This window comes from Malaya genurostris, chromosome 1 (assembly GCF_030247185.1).
Source record: "Malaya genurostris strain Urasoe2022 chromosome 1, Malgen_1.1, whole genome shotgun sequence".
Lineage (NCBI taxonomy): Eukaryota > Metazoa > Arthropoda > Insecta > Diptera > Culicidae > Malaya > Malaya genurostris.
The window spans coordinates 154,778,989-154,796,315 of NC_080570.1; the positions used below are offsets into that span (position 1 = coordinate 154,778,989).

At 37.1% G+C, this 17,327-nt stretch overlaps 2 protein-coding genes across 2 annotated transcripts; both read right to left on the reverse strand.

Annotated features, from left to right (window-relative positions):
- Positions 1-4,228: 4,228 nt before the first annotated feature.
- On the reverse strand, positions 4,229-5,953 carry LOC131425510 (uncharacterized). Its single transcript, XM_058587453.1, has 3 exons — positions 5,208-5,953; positions 4,962-5,150; positions 4,229-4,900 (listed from the first exon to the last, which is right to left on the reverse strand). The coding sequence occupies exons 1-3, from the start codon at positions 5,633-5,635 to the stop codon at positions 4,432-4,434; spliced, it is 1,086 nt and encodes a 361-aa protein (XP_058443436.1). The 5' UTR covers positions 5,636-5,953; the 3' UTR covers positions 4,229-4,431.
- A 4,228-nt stretch (positions 5,954-10,181) lies between these two features.
- LOC131426262 (zinc finger protein 728-like) lies at positions 10,182-12,709 on the reverse strand. The gene is made up of 2 exons (XM_058588862.1): positions 12,520-12,709; positions 10,182-12,458 (listed from the first exon to the last, which is right to left on the reverse strand). The coding sequence occupies exon 2, from the start codon at positions 12,452-12,454 to the stop codon at positions 10,886-10,888; it is 1,569 nt and encodes a 522-aa protein (XP_058444845.1). The 5' UTR covers positions 12,455-12,458; positions 12,520-12,709; the 3' UTR covers positions 10,182-10,885.
- Between the last annotated feature and the right edge of the window lie 4,618 nt (positions 12,710-17,327).

Below are 17,327 nucleotides of genomic sequence, written 5' to 3' on the forward strand. Positions count from 1 at the left end.
TCACAATAATCGAAAGAGAGAGTGATTAAAGAGAAACTGTCACTTGCTTATACGCCTTTTGAAAAATTAACCGAGATGTGTGATAATTGAAATTTTTTTTAATCTGTTCAGAAAAATTACACGCAGAGAAATAGAGCATGCTTAAAATAACAAAACTGTTAGTAGATTTTCAACTTCGATATTTGATAACTTCTTCCTAGACTATGATTGATTTTAATTAATTTTTGCTGTTGGCAAAAATCTTAAGTTTATTTTTGTTTTTTTTTTCGATTGAATTCACGCGTCGTATTTTACACTTATGGAAATCATGTGGGAAGTGTTCGGATTGTTCTAGTTGGAATATTTCTATAATATATAGACGGAAAAACTTTGTTATCGTTCCAGAACGTAATGGAAAGTTCGAAAAGATCGCGGTAAACAGTCGAGTAGGTGTAAGCAGTGAGCTTCTTGTTTACAAAGTTTTATAAATATATAAAATTTACACAGGATTTTGAAAAATTTTGTTCGAGCCTATATATTTGTTATCTGTGGATTGTACCTATTGTGCGCCGACGGCGCGCGTAACAGATCATATTGGTAAACAGCTCCGAACCGATCAGTTCACCCACAGATAACAGATATACAGGCTCGAACAAAATTTTTCAAAATCTCGTGTGAATTTTATATTTCCTATACGTTAGAAACACTACTGCCACCTACTCGATTGTTCGCCGCGAGCCTTCAAAACTGGAATGACAACCAAATTTTTCTACTTGTTATATAAATATCCCAACTGCAACCATTTAAACACTTCGCACGCTATTTCCCTAAGAGTAAAAGACAACTTTATTACGATGTCGTTTGAATAACACGTGAATCAATTTGAATAAACTAGACATTTTAACCAACAGCAAAACAAAAATTTTGCGTGAGTGAATGTAGCACAAAAAAAATGTGTCGTGATGCGAATGCTGCACCTACGATAGTGTCGATCGTGCTGACATCTGCAAAGTATTCGCCACGTGCTTCACCAAATTTCACACACAGTTCATATGCGAACCTGTATATCTGTTTTCTGTGGTTCATACCTATTTTTATCAATCCGCATGTGTTTTTTGCATGAATATTCTTCGGTGTTTAAGTTTTCATGACATTATTTTAATGACCCTCGTTTTAAGCGACAATTTGAGATTTTAATCACTCATTACTCTGTAATGTCGAAACTGCAAATCGGATCGAATTTGAATCTAGAAGTGTGATAATCGATTAAACATGCCATGATATGTAAGTTCCACTCTAGAGTTTACGGTAATTTAAGGTACTTCCAGAGCCGGTATTCAGGAACCAGCATAACCCAAACCGATTCGTATGGCCATATGACGAATAAATTACAACAGTTTTGAGTTCAACTTTGAAGCTTTTCGGGATTGTCATCTTCTATATCGGTTTGAATTTTAAAAATTCATCATCATGTAATTCGAGAACCGGAAGTCATAATTGGATAAAATAATTAATTTTTGTATATAAGTTTGTTTTAATTAAAATTTTTGTTTCTGAAATTTGATTAGGCTTTTTTTGAGAAAACGATTGAGCTTTGAGAAACGATTTTATACTGGAACCGGAATTCTAAAAGCGGTATGGCCGAAGTCAGATAAATTCACCTGAGTAGCTGTACACTTTACATTTGTTTCAAAACATTTGAAAAAATCAGTTAAGACATCTTTGAGAGATCATAGCACGAATTAAATTTTTAGGTGCCTTCTGATCGACAACTGAATACCACTAAAACTGAAAAAAGTTAATTTTTTTATCGACTATCCAAATCTGCTAACCCGATAAACCTGATTAAATTATGTGGAATAGACATTTTTATACAATCCCCGAAACCGGAAGTTGGATCTGACTGAAAAGCAAGATGTTTTATAGAACTTTGAAACTTTTCATTTGAATCTTAGATGATTCTTAGATTTCATTTGCATCTTAGATCGGTTCAGCCATCTTCAAGAAAAATGAGTTACACAATTTTGATTTCGTTTCACATATCATCCTGTAGTTCCGAAACCAGAGGTCGGAACCAAACATAATGCAGGAACTTTGTTTGGGAGCATACGACTTTTCGTATGAATCTGAATTTGTAGAAAAGAAATTTTCCGAGAAAATTAATTGAAGTTATTTGTCACACACGCATTTGCTGATCTCGACGAACTGATTCGAATGGTATATGGATGTTATGTTGTTCCAGCATTTATTGCTGTAAGTAGTTTAAAACAAAATAATTAAAAAAAATTCTGCCATCATCTGGTTTATATATGTCATATTCGAACGATTATGTTGCCAAAAACGAGCCGTGCCAAAATCGGTCCGAGGCTAAATGTCATGAAAAAGAATGCTGTACACAATCCTTTTGGTTCTTAGAAACAATTGTATGTAACAGTATAAAAAATCGTGTTTTCCGTTGCTCCCAAGCATTTCTTTGTCATACAGCGCTCAAAACTCCTACTGCTGGAATAGAAGGAAAAGTCGCATACAGAAAAATTTAGATATCTCCGTTAAAAATGGACGGATTTTAACAATCTATGGCTTGTTGGATAGGTATTACCGTGCGGAATCTAAGTCTGAAAACATATTCTGTTTTCAAGGTCAATTGTGACAGATACTGTCAAAAAACTGAAAATTTTGACATAAAACTTTGTATAACTCAAAAAGTAAACATCCGATCTCAAAACCATTCAATAGCGTTTTGGGTGACGGGGAGACCTTTCATTTGCGACTAGTTTGATGAAAATCGGTCCAGCCATCTCTGAGATCTCGACCTCTTAGTTGACAACACACATACGGACACACACGCATACACACACACACACAGACATTTGCTCAGTTCGTCGAGCTGAATCGATTGGTATATGTCATTCGGCCCTCCGGGCCTCGGAAAAATTTTCGAAAGTTTGAGCGAATTCTATACCTATTTTTTATATATATAAAAATAGGTAAAAACAGATTCACTCTCTTTTAATGCGGGGAACTTTATAGCAAATGAGTGAGCTGCGGTTCTTTTCAAAAGAGCTGTGAGCTGTCAGCTCACTTTTATGATTCGATTCACTCTGAAACAGTTCAGGAACGATTTGCCCATCTCTCATACGCACAGCAAAAGTTGTAGGTTCTGATGGACGATGAATCAGTGAAAATGGCTAATGAAGCTGATTCAGTTGGAACAAAAAGACGGAGAGTGCAGAGAGTAAGATCGATCGATCAAGTGTAGCGCGATCTACAAAAATCTACAAAATCTATTCTTGCACTGAGTGTTATGAACCGAGTTAGTTGAATATGTTTACTTGATATAGTAAAGGACACCCCAGAACTATAGCTGCTAGATAATCGTAAAATTTCGTATTTGCATACAAAATATTCCCTTCGTATTTTTTATTATTATTTACAAAACATTATGTTGCCTTTTAATCTGTTCCACTGTTTTGGTTTCTTCTGGTTGTATGCTAAGGACAGTCTCGATTGATGCTGCTGAATGCGATTTTTTCTCCACAAAACGCAATTGATTCTTACATGTAAATGATCACACAAGACGATGAGAAATTTCTAGAACAATAGGCTCAAAACTATTTAATTTGCAAATATCTTTAGTCAATGGTCAATGCACATTAAGTATGTTGGCCTTCTGTTTTCGGGTTTAAAAAAAACACCGGAAGTAATGGTAAACATACAACAAAATAAAGAGTGATTTTTTGCAGGTGGTCTTTTTGGCTACACTGTTTTTGACAGATCACGCGTGAATCGTGTCTTGTGTTATTATCGAAATTGTTCAGTTTGGTCTAGATTTTAATCATGATTGGGCGCAGGCAAAGTTGAAGGAAGATTCACTTTTTTATCGAACATTTGTGTTCATCAACGAAGCTCATTTCTGGTTGAATGGTTACGTCAACAAGCAGAATTGCCGCATTGGAGTGAAGACCAGCCAGAAGTTTTGCAAGAGCTGTTGCAATGCATCCCAAAAAAGTAGCTGTTTGGTGTGGATTATGGATCGGTGACATTATTCGTGAAATACCGGCCGATATGTTGGGAGAGAGTGTGCCAAAATTGGTTCTTGTGCATGGGTCATCTAAAGCGGAGCCGCGGTCAACATTTGCATGAAATCATCTTCAAACCTTAAATCATATTAATATAACAATGTCAATAAAGATTTGTTCAGTTCTCAAATTTTTTGATTTCTTTTTTCGAAAATCAAATCCTATACCTCTTGAAAAATCACCCTTTAGAAATTTCATCGATTTCACTATATTGTCTCAAGTTGCACCTTGTTGTTGCTCAAATGTGTAACACATGTTATGCTTATTTAAAAAGAAAGAAGGCAAAACACATCGAATGCTACTCGAACAGCTCTCGTGAACTAAAAGTGAAAATTTATTCTTTGTCCATTTTCCATCACTCCCTGACTTAACCTTAGCTTAACATATACCATCGATTCAGCTCGTTCGCTACCAGCCACGGTATGTAGCGAACATTCTCAGACGGTTCACTGAATTCGTAAACCACCACATCACCATCGCTATTGAGAGCATGAAAGATTCCAACTTCGTTGGATACAATAGTGTGATTACAAAGGGACATCATTGCAAAGTCTCGGCCAGAATCACTAGTCTCACGACTACTGTGGACATATACTTCTTCTGCCGGTGCGTTAATTTTACTGCACAAATTTCCCTCCGGATCCTCACAAGCTACAACAAAAATAAGCATTGCTGCGTGAAGTTTCCGTTGGAAAGTAATTGCTCGATAATAATAATCGAACGGTAACCGGTCTTCACGTCGAATGTAGATTCCTACGAATTCTACCTCAGAGGTATTACTTGCAGTCCGTCGATTGCGAAGCTCGTGAAGATGATTTGTCGCCAATTCTACGTCGGCAGGGCTGAAATTGTTTCGAACTGTAAATAATGGAAAAACTGTGGATACGGTGTGTTAATAATTACTATAGCGCTTGCATCATTTTCCTCCAATGTGTTGAAACTACATCCATATAGCGACGCGCTCCTCTATCAATGATATATATTTCATCGCTTCTTTCAGGTTCTGGAATATCCATTGCACTAGTTAGTATCACAGCGTTTCCCATATCGTAACAGCTGAACGGCAAATCGTCCATTATGTCCATAGGAACTCTAGAAAGAAACTAGCAATATTTAGCTACCAAAATACTTCAAAGCTTCATTTCGTACGTTTGAAACAGCAATTCTAGCTTCTGTTTTGTAGTTCGAGGTAACAGTGGCCTAATTCGAAGCACACTAGTCTGCTCAAATGCAATTAGCGTGTAGTATTGCCAGAGAGCCTCTTCCAGAGTGTCCCCAACGAAAGCTGTAAACACAATTTCGTCCTTCAAAGGGCATTGTTCACTTTGAAGGGCCAAGTCTGTCACGTTTTGTTCGATATCCAACATGTCAAGAAAAGTCTGCACGGATTTCTCGTTCCATCGGTTTCGAATGTCACTTGGATCAGTGGTACCATGCCTCGTAAATTCCGGTCGGTTTGTAGTATCCACAATCAACCAGATGCAAGTTCCGAACGATGTCAGTAGGATTATAGGTTTCAAATTGTTGCGGATTAACTGAATGATATGTCCCAAACAGGCAAATATGGAACGAAACATGTTGACAAAACCTAAATTCTACTGCCGCACAGTTCAATATTTGCTAACACATGTTGAATGTACATTATCGGAATCGAGCCACAGCTTACTATTAATCACAAATTGCTATCGTAAACTGATAACAATCTTCTGTGTTGAAATGGATAACGTATCCAACGGGGTTATGAATCGGCAATTGTCAAAGTGAGATTTTGGGCTCTTTTCTCTCGTCTTTGACACTAAAATCGGAAAAAATACCAAAATTTTGAAACTGATTACCGATCACTCAGAAGCGCGCAGTAGTGATAGAGTGATTTTCAGGACTACTGAATGAATCTTGCCTTTACCTTTGAGAACGCTATCGCATAAATTTTATCACGCTGATAAGATAACGTTCCACTTGCACAGTGTGAGTAACTCTTTATCAGTTTCGGAGATTGAAACTGATTCATGTGTATTACCGCACCGTGGGTCTGAGGCAGACGAGATTCGTGGATGAATGTGAACAAACACCAGACCCGCCTCGGCATTGTTAGTTTAATCTGGTTTCTTCTATGTAAACAGAATGGTATGTTTTACATTTGAGAGTTAATAAAAGTTCAATGTAAACTGTGCATGTCCATTTCGATTACATACCGTTTTAACCTGAGAAAGTAAGTGGAATTGGCGCTAAACGAAAACATCATTGTAGTTTAAATTCAAACTCTCATCTCACTACATGTCATATACCATTTCACTGTACACTGGAGAAACCGAGAGGGACACACCCAAAGAATCAAGGGCTCCCCTGAGCGACGGACTGACGGACGGACTGATCTCTACAATCGCTAGGAGAAACGAGTTTTATTTCGATTGAGGACTAGGCAGACCAGAGTAACCCACGACTACTCCTTTTCTATACCTCTTCCACCTTCTGCGTTGTGTATCATAACATCCACAGTAGTTCAGTTGGCAGAGCGATTTCCCCGGATTGGAGAAGGTTGCGGACGGATTTACAACTGTCTCTGAAAGCTTATGACCCCAGTTTTTAGATTTCATTATTTTCATTTTATCAGTCATAATTTTGTACCGTCTTTTCGCTTGGTAATGGAGAAAAATTCTGCATTAGGTGTGTTTTTTTTTTGTGGCGTATGTAGACAACACTATGATTTTTTCAAGAGCTCGTTGTGTGAGAGACAAAAGCGGAAACATTTTAAATCAAACAGTTTATTTGAGGTCAAACAGTTTATTTGCGACTCTCTAACGACTTTTCACAGGGGAAATTTCGACAAAAATGAAGTTTTGATGATAAAGGTGTGCTTGACTGTGTTTGTTACATTTGTTAGTTTTTTATTTTATGATTGTTAGAAAAACTTCCACATCCTCGCACCCAGCGATATCTAGATCTGAATTCTGGTCCTGAACACTGGATTGGGATACTGACCTATCGAACAACGATTCTTTATCCGAATATGGATTCTGAACATGAAGCAGAATTCAGTACTTATATTCGGAACATGGATCTGGATTCTAGACCTGGAGTTAGATTATGAATCTGAACTCCTGACAGAGACCTTAATCTAGAATTCGCCAGTATTCTGTTTTCTGAACTTCTGACTGAGTTTCCGAAACTAAACTTCGAACCACAGATAACAGATATACAGGCTCGAACAAAATTTTTCAAAATCTTGGGTAAATTTCAAATTTGCTGTACGTTGGAAACACTACTGCCACCTACTCGACTGTTCGCCGCGATCTTTCAAAATGTTCCACTGCGTTCCGGAACGATAACAAAATCCTCCTGCATGTTGTAGAAAAATTCCAACTATAACAATTTTAACACTTATCACACGATTTCCCTAAGTGTTGAAGACAAATTTATTTCCATGTCGCATAAATCACACGAGAATTCGATCGGGATAAAACAAAAATAAACTTGTCATTTTAACCAACAGCAAAACAAAAATCTAGCGTAAAGTGAATGTTACATCCAAAATTGTGGCTCATGTGAGCGGCACCCAAATAGTGGTGGCACCTCGTGTCGATCGTGGTGACATCTGCGAGTGTTCGCCACGCTGATTGAGCAAATTTTACACACAGTTCATATGTGAGCCTGTATATCTGTTATAAGTGTTCGAACCTATTTTGCACTTGAACTGTGAGCCTAAATTGGATTCTGGACCTGAGTTCTCCAAGATTTCTCAATTCTAATCTTGAACCTATATTATTGACAAAGATTCTAACTAGGGCCCTGGAGTTGAATATCCGACAAGGTTTCTGGATCTGGATTATTACAGAGATTCTGAAGAAATCTACACTTGAATACTGAGCTTAGATTAGGATTCTAGACCTGAACCTGATTTCTTGAATTGAACTCTCGATGAAGGTTTCGGGTCTAAATCTGGAGCAGGATTCTAAACGAGATTTTTACTCAAAAAATTTGTCAGAGATACTGGGAATGCACCAGATTCGTGAACCTGGAACTTGATGCTGACTTTGGATCTGAACCTGAAGCTGGGTTCAGAAACATAACTCTGGACTTGGATTCTGGGCCAAAATTTTGAAGCATAATTAAGGACCTGGTTTCTGGAACTGTGTTCTGGTCCTGCATTCTGACCTTGGATCCTAATTCTGTATTCTGATTTACATGAATTCTAAGCCAAACATTGATTCTAAGCCAAACATTGATTCTAAGCCAAAATCTGAATTCCAGACCAGGATTCCGTACTATAATTGGAACTCATAACCTGGACCTGAATTGAGTAACTTGACCTAATCTCTGAACATGAATTTGTGATCTGAGTACAGAATCTGAATTCTGAACCTAAACTCGCGACTTCGATTCTGGACCGGGATTCTTAGGCTGTGAACCATTTCGCGATTAATTTTAACTTTTGGTTCAAATCTGAGACTCGAGCGGTTAATTTGATTGTGATGGTTGTTTTCCGACACTGAAAAAAAATCTTGCAATGAAAATTCTAATATCAATTCTTTAGTTGAAATTATTGCCAGTAGAAAATTAACCCAAATAACTTTTCGTCCGTCAAATTTTGAAATGAGCCGCAGTTTTAGCTAAATTTAACTACTCAACACAAAATAACCACTCAAGTGTCAGATTTCAACCAAAAGTTAAAATTAACCGCGAAATGGTTGACAACCTAAGAATCCCGGTCCAGAATCGGAATCCCGAGTTTAGGTTCAGAATTCAGATTCTGTACTCAGATCACAAACTTCAAAGTTTAATGGATGGAAAGTTAATAGAGTTTATTTTGCACTGGAAATAATTTTGACTTATGAAATAATATTAGGCTGTAAACCATTTCGTGGTTAATTTCAACTTTTGGTTGAAATCTGACACTCGAGTGGTAATTATGCTGTTGTCAAAAATAACCCTGCTCGAAAGCATGGTTATTTTTGACAGATCGATGGTTATTTTCCGACTCTGAAAAAAATCTTGCAATGGAAATTCTAATATCAATTCTTTAGTCAAAATAATTTCCAGTGCAAAATAAACGCAAATAACTTTGCATCCGTCAAACTGTGAAATGGGACGCAGTTTAAGTTAAATCAGACCCTGTCAGCTTGGAGCGAAATCAATCTTCAGTTCAGCAACGCCATCGCACGGCATCACATTCAATATATCATGTCAAATGTATGGGTGCGCAGTGCTGCTATTTTGGCGCGCACGAATTTGATATTTCTCTCCCCTTCTTCTATGTACTAGATTCGATGCGATCTTGTCTGAGGGCGCCATGCTCGCAAAAAAGGATGTTGCCAAAGATTTGTTCGGGAAATGTGAGAATCCTTATCCCAGGCCTAGATTTTGGGTCTGAATTCCTGACCGAAATTTATTTGATTTGAACATAAATTCTGAACCGGGAAGCAGGATTCTGGACCTGAATTCCGAACATGAATCTGAATTCTGGATCTGACCTCAGGATTCTGAACAAGATTTTGGACTCGAACTCTGGACATCATTCTGACCAGGGACCTGATTTTTTTCTGTATTTTGAATTAATTGAATTTGGAATATAGACATGATATGAACTTCTAATGAAACATTGACTCTATTTACACTCATCCTTATTTGACCGTAACAGAACTTTAATTTTCATCTTCTCACTTTCGTTTTCTTTCTCGCAAGAATTGAAAGATATATACCCACATGTCTATAAAAATTTGAGGTGTACGTTATTTGGCCGAATTTTGTTTGGCATAAAACAAAAAAGATATACTGTTTCATTTGGCATAATTGTTCTTTGGAATAATTTTCATTTGACAATTTCAATAGTGCATATTTTCTTTTGATTCGTTTTATTCTGGGAGTAATTTAAAAGGTTGAAATACATAACGGCCTAATAACACTTGGATTATAGGTTTTCCGATTAGTGATTGGACGACTCAGACTGCGTTACCTAGTCCTGGTTGTGTCTAAAACTAAAAAATAAATTCCAAAGGCGGCTTCGCCTCCTTGCGGTTTTCTAATGCGAGGCCAAGAGATAGCTCCTAGCTTTAAATAGACCGGGCAAACGAGTGGATTACAGATTTGTGTGCGGAGGCCGCCGCTTTTATGCCAAAAGACATTATGCCAAACAAATTTATACTAATCAAAAGTTATGCCAATCAAATTTATGCCAAACAAAATTCGGCCAAATAACGTACACATATAAATTTGTCATGAATACATTTCACTCAGGGCCTTACTCAGAGAGATTTTCTAACTATCGAAGCCCACTTTTTGCGACTCATTACCCACCTGTTAACAATGTTGAGTTTACTACCCACTGAAAAAGAGCTAATGTCCACTAGTGAGCTGTAGGGATCAGTTTGGGAATCACTGCAACGACCCGGCAGTTGAAGAATCAACAAATCAACTATCAAAGTAGGTTTTTCAAAATGAAATGTATTTCAGTCGTAACCCCCCGGCGAATGACCAATTGGTTAAAGACGAGGCTAAATAAACTAACCTAAATAAATTATTTCACTATTAGCCGAGAAAGCTTTGTGACAGCGAAGATGCAGCTTCGAGTAATTATTTGCAAGGTATTTTTTTTATTGCCCACGATGCATTTGAAGGGTCACTCATCGGTAGGAATGTATTTGAGGCTCCTTAAAATAGAACGGTGATAAACTCGTTTGTCACACACATCGCACTTCTATTCGTGCTCGTCCAGTCAGATTATGTTTCGTATTGAAGCTTCACGTAAGGTGATTTTATGTGACAGTTCGCCTTGAAGACAGTGGTCGTGGTCTTTCAAAAGGAAGCCTGCTTTGAATCCTTGACCACATACATCACACTGATGTCGTGTGGCTAAGCATGTGCTCATTTAGATCCTTCTTAGTGGTAAAATCGTTTCCGCATATGTTGCATTTATATTTCTCGGTCGTATGAAGGCGTTTGTGTTTTGCAAATCTTGATGTATCATTCATGCCTTTACCACACACTTCACACTTGTGTCTGTAACCACTTTCGTGAATAAACATGTGTCTGGTTATGGAAGACTTAGACGTGTAGTTTTTTCCACATACAGTGCATTTGTACGGTCGCTCTCCTGTGTGTATATTTTGATGGTCTTCCAAGACTTGTCTAGTCATGAATTGTTTACCGCATATATCACACTGATATTTGTAGCCATACTCATGAAAGGACATATGTTTGGTTAGGAAAGACTGAATGACAAAAGCTTTTCCACATACGACGCATTTGTAAGGTCGCTCGCTAGCGTGATGTTTCATGTGTTGAGAAAGATTTATTTTACCATGATAATCTTTTCCACATATGGTGCATTTGTATGGTCGCTCGCCTGTATGAGTGTGTCCATGGTCTTTCAAGAGTGATCTGGTTTTGAATCCTTTGCCACACACATCACAATCATACCTATAATAATCCCTGTGAGTGTACATGTGTTTAGTTAGGTATTCCATCACGACGAAATCCTTTCCACATAGGGCGCATTTGTAAGGTCTCTCGCTTGTGTGAAGTTTCATGTGTTCAGAAAGTTTCATTCTACGACAAAAATCTTTTCCGCATACGGTGCATTTGTAAGGCCGTTCACCTGTGTGACTATTTTTGTGGTCTTCCAAAAGTGATTTGCAGACGAATCCTTTGCCGCACACATCACACTTATGCTCGTAATCATCCACGTGAATTTTCATGTGTCTGCTAAACGAATACTTATTGGTATACTCTTTCGCGCATATTGTGCATTTAAACTTCTCGTTCGTATGGATGAGGCTGTGTCTAGCCAAGTTAGAACTACGATAAAAGCCTTTGCCACACACTTCGCACTTATGTTTGTACTCACTTTGGTGAATAGACATGTGTCTAGTTAAGTAACTCTTAATGGCAAATTCTCTTTCGCATACACTGCATTTGTACGAACACTGGCTTGTGTGAATAAGCATGTGTCGAATAAGTATCGCTTTTGACGAGAATGTTTTTTCACATATAGTACAATCGTACGGTCGCTTACCAGTGTGCATGTTTGCGTGGTCCTTTAAACTCGGATTATCCCGGAATCCTTTGCCGCACACTTTACAAGTGAAGCGTTTGTCTTCAACATGAACCATCATATGCTTCTTCAGGGTATTCTTAAATGAAAATTGTTTCCCGCAAACTTCGCAACTAAAAACCTCTTTAGGTACCAAGATTTCTTCATGAAAATCACTTTTCTGTGTCTGTGTCTGTGTCTGAGATTCGAGATGGAAATCACTATTCTGCGTGAATTCCTCATCACCAATCTCATATTCAAGTTTTATTGGGGAATCGATTTTTGGAGCGGACGATGGGAAAGAGGCTACAGGACTGTTTTCTGGGTCTTCCTGTTTTAGTATCCCCTTTCGTGCGGGGCAAAATTCCATTTTACTGAAATAAATGATATATGCTTTAGATACGTAGGTCACAAAGATAATGCTAATTGACTCACCTTCGTGTGATGATTGATTTTAGTCAATTTACAGGAAACATTCACTTTTCGCTCTGAATCGGCTTGATGTTTTTGTTGTAGCTTTTTTGTAGTTCATAACTCATTAGGCTGAATTCGATATGTACAGTTCGAACTTTTTGCTCATTGTGTTTTGACAACAATGGAAAGAGCCTATAACAGGACTTGACAACTGGGAATACACTTTCCGAGCCAGTTTCGGACCAGCTCGCGATTGGTTGAAAATGACATAAGCAAGTAGTGTTGAAATTATTATTGCTGCAGGGTGGTATAAAAAGTGTTGTCAGAATCATTGGTATTATTGTAGTATGAGATTGAGAATTTTGTTTTTCGTTTTAATTTCATCTTGTTTTTAATTTCTGTCAATTTGGAAGTGTATGAGTATATTTAACAATCACTGAATGAAACCAAGATAAAGCATAAAATCACGATGTGTGATATATGGATATAGATTATGTTAGTTGTACTTTAGAATACCACTAGATCTTTAGATACGTCTTTTTGTCAGTATTGTCAAAGACAAATAATAAGACATGAGGGTGCCGAAGAACGATTGAAATAATTGTTATTCATTGTACAGTTCTTCTGGTCCTTATAAAATGCGCGCACTCACCACTAGGCGTTAAAATTAAAATGAGTCAATAGCGGGAAGTTCGCAGAGCCAGGTTCCCTTAAAAGAAAATCAATTGCGTCATATAATACAACGAAAAGTGGTCAACAATGGGGAACATAACGCAAAATTAACTCTTTTAATGGCTCCAAATGTTAAGATTGCTTCTTTGCAAATTGGAGATGTTGTACACTTTTTACTGTTCAAAATATGCACCCAACAAGTGAGTATAAAGCCAGCATTTGACGGCTTCGCGTTCGAGCGAAATGCTCCGCACAGTGTTTAATATCGTAGAGAATTCCACAATTTGTCCCTTCTGAACGCAAGAAATAAATCCCGTAGATCATTTGGATAGTTTCTTTCACTGGAATATACAAATCTGAACTAAAATAATCGACATTAAAATTTTGTAATTTGCTATTTTTTCGCTTTTACTTATTCCGCGTTATTTTGTTGAGTGGTAGAAAATATTTGTCGCCAATAAGTTAATCTTTAGTATAACTGAACCGTTACAATTCTGGAAGCGAAGCAGTAAAAGTTGCGAAATTCACAAAAATCAACTAATCCCAACGCAAGGGGCAAATCACTCTAAACTCTAGACAATCTCATACTAATAAACTCATTTCATTCCAAAATAATCTTCTCTAATCTCATTTAATCCCAACTAGTCTAGATAAGTTTGGGTAATTTTAAACTAATCCAACCTAGTTTTGCCTAATCTTGTTTGAAGTGTATCTGTCATTCGAGCTTGCAAAATAAAGTGTATGGCAAGTAAACAAAGAACGTTTTTAAGATGCTTTCTCAGGTAAATATATAAATATGGTAATATGGTAAAAAAGTACATCTGTCATTCGAGCTCTTGAAGAAAAAAAATCCGATTTCGAAATATCGACTGTGTTTTGAATAAAAGGTAGCAAAAGATTCCTGGAACAGCTCGTGAAGCCATATCAAGCGACTCCCACCGACATCTGATCCGGTAGAATCATCCTAAAAACGATGCTGGAATCAATCGTCATCGCGGAAGGAGAATAAATATACAACGGCAACAGCTTGGAACAAATTGGACATCGTGGTATAATTTTCTATCACTCCTGATGCAATTCGATCATCAAGCTGAGTGGGATAACGAGACGAGACGCAGTTGACGGTCTAGTGTTTCCCCGTAGTAGTGATTTCAATCATGTTCAGAAATATTACGAATACGACTACTGTCTCGAATTTCAATAGTAAGTACTTTGACTCAACTTTGATCTAAACTATAAACTATTTGCAGATACAATCAGCCAGCATTTCGTACCCGAATAACCAAGCGGATCATAGCAGATGTACCAAACACAAAAGTAAGTAGCTGGACAAGCTTCATCTTTCACACAGATGTGCTCGATATTCCTACAGAAATTACCCGCCGATTTGGTTAAGGAAACGGTGTCCCTGTTTAAAACATGGATGGTAATAATGCAATTCCATCATTCAAGCCGAAGTTCTATGAGGATTGCAGTTCAACAGCAATCAACATATTTAGAAGCAGCAACATACATATATTACAGTAATAATAATAATAAGATTCCTGAGGTTTAGTAAATGTACAAATGAGGTTTAGTAAATATACATAGACGCGTTGAGGCATTCTCGCTGATCAATATGTGGAGAGTTGTACAACTAATCCTCCTACTAACGGTGTTCTATTGTTACTGTGTTGGGTACAATAAATTTTTTATTTACATTGTGTATTACTACATCGGAAATGCAAAGACCATTTATAATCAAATCGATATAATCATTTCCAATGGGTCAAAAGAACCAATGGTAGATTTCTTGTGTTTATTTTCTCTTCTGGTAATAACTTATCAATTTTCTACGTTTACTAATTTTATTGGAAATTTAGCGCAATTATAATTATGATGTGAGGTAAACTAACTTATTCTGTCTATTGGGAGTTCGTGTAATGAAATACAATAACTTTTACTTAAAACAAGACAACAATTTTAAATAAATTGACCTGCGTTGAGCAGTTGCATGAAGAAAAAAAAAACAGAAAAGAAACAAATACTACGTTGACAGCTTCTTATGTCAAAATAATGATCTCGGCTAAACTTTTCTAATCCCATTTTAATCCAGCGAGATCCCTGTCAAACTTTTTTACTCCCGGTAAAACTTGTTCGAGTTTAGACAAAGTTTAGAGTGATTTGCCCCTTGTACCAACGATTATGATTTTTATTTGTATTCACATCCTTACGTTATGACTGTGACATTACTCACTCGCCTTCTTAACTTCAAATCAGAAAGATTTTACAGAAAGTAGGCAATATCATCGTAAGAATTCAGAATTTCAAATGATTAGATTTTTTTCGCACATTTTCAAGTTGATTGCATAGCTGTGATCAGTGTTGCTAAGCTCATTCAAATGAATTCACATGAACTCTTATTCCCGCTCGAACTCTAAGTTCTATTGCTGCGTTGAGGTTCCATTCGTTATCGTTATTATAACAATAATAAAAATCTAATCACAAAGCATGTTTCATGCAGCAGTTTCAACCATATTGCCGCTTTTTATTTGAATATCGTACCGAGAATTAACAGCAGTACAGAACTAGAGCGAACACAAACAATCGTTCAAACCACCCCTTCACCGGAAGGCTGTTTCAAACACTGCGCAAAACTCTGAACTCCTGTTACTTCTATAAATCAAATTCATACTAAAAAGCGTTTAATTGGGTTTAATCCAATTAGACCATGAGAGTAAAACAATCCTAGAATTAAAACGAAGTGTTTTTCTCGGTAATCAGTATTCAGAATGTTCTTTTACTGTTTTTGCATTGCATGCTGCTATTGGGTATTGGACATTCGACATGTGAATATTATCATCTGCTAGTGAAAATCGTATCCGTCCTTTTTATTTCTTCGAGGAGCTGTGAAATACATCAACAGCGTTAATCAGTTAATACTGTACGTACAAATAATAACTGGGGTCAAGTTGTAGCACATTCCAGCGACTATCATGGTGCTCGCATAAGCTTCGATTTGCCAAAAAAAACTACCGTGCGCAGCATACTGCCAGTACACTGGAAAAGTGCTCACACTCCATGTGTGTAGATGTGGACTCGCTCTTGGAGTGATTCTTAACATAATTTGAAAGATTGTGGGCTGACTCGCAGCAGTAACCCACTCGCAGTAAATGTTTACTCCTGCTGACTCTCACTCATCGCACCCAAAAGAAAACACCACTCGTGTTAAAAATGTACCTTGTTGTGAGTCGCTCATAAGCGTACGCGAAGGAGTGCGAGTAAGACAGAATACGTCGCCATCGCTCGAAAATGTGCTGCGTGCACTGGGCTCTCTCTTTCTCTATTAGCAACACTGGCTGTGATGCACGTCTATTCTTCGATGACAAGCTGTCGTATAATTTGGGAGAGTTAAGAAAACTACGTCCATCTAAAACACACGCACTCAAACGTTAACAGAAGCATATCGTATTTTCTAATCGAATATAAAAACGTCAATAAGTAATTGTGTAATTGGTGCTCGTGGCTACCAACGTAATCATATACTCTTTCAGATTGTCTAAAACCGCCAGCGCAACCCGAATAAAAAATATTGAAGAAAAACAATTCGATTTGCTGTTACAAGCCCTTCCACAATTTTGCTTTGACCATTGAAAAATATTTTAATAAATCAATTATTCGTGATCATGCTTTTTACAATAGAATGTATAGGTCGTATCGTAACAATTCAAATCATAAAATTTTCTCATACATGTTTTTTTACAATCAAATGTGAAGATTGCATATTGTTTGAAACACTACGTGTACAATAAATTCAATTGTGAATCGTTGAAACAATATATTGAATCGTTGGAAATGAAAAAATATCTTGTTAACATACAATAAAATGTATTGTAATCCATATATTTAATTGTGAATCAATTGTTTATGCTGTAAAATCAATGGTTTATTTGTTTACGGGCAGTTTTTCTTAAAATTATAGCATTAACTATCTAGGCTCGGTGGAAATCAACAAAAAGTTTTACCTTAGTCAGCATCATCCATTCCTCTAGCTGAAGTGTGATGAAACGGCGTATGTCGCCTAATTTTTATACCATCACATTCAAATGAGGGAAATATCAATGACATTCATGAGTTCACTGTCAATTGGGTTGATCGAGAACCCAGTTAAGAATTCC

What these genes read in the sequence shown, in the direction of transcription:
- LOC131425510 (XM_058587453.1), bottom strand. Translation starts at nt 5,635, where the DNA reads ATGTTTCGTTCCATATTTGCCTGTTTGGGACATATCATTCAGTTAATC. An exon ending in CTAGAATTGCTGTTTCAAAC is followed by an intron (nt 5,151 to 5,207) that starts GTACGAAATGAA and finishes GTTTCTTTCTAG; the next exon opens with AGTTCCTATGGACATAATGG. An exon ending in AAAATGATGCAAGCGCTATA is followed by an intron (nt 4,901 to 4,961) that starts GTAATTATTAAC and finishes AAACAATTTCAG; the next exon opens with CCCTGCCGACGTAGAATTGG.
- LOC131426262 (XM_058588862.1), bottom strand. Translation starts at nt 12,454, where the DNA reads ATGGAATTTTGCCCCGCACGAAAGGGGATACTAAAACAGGAAGACCCA.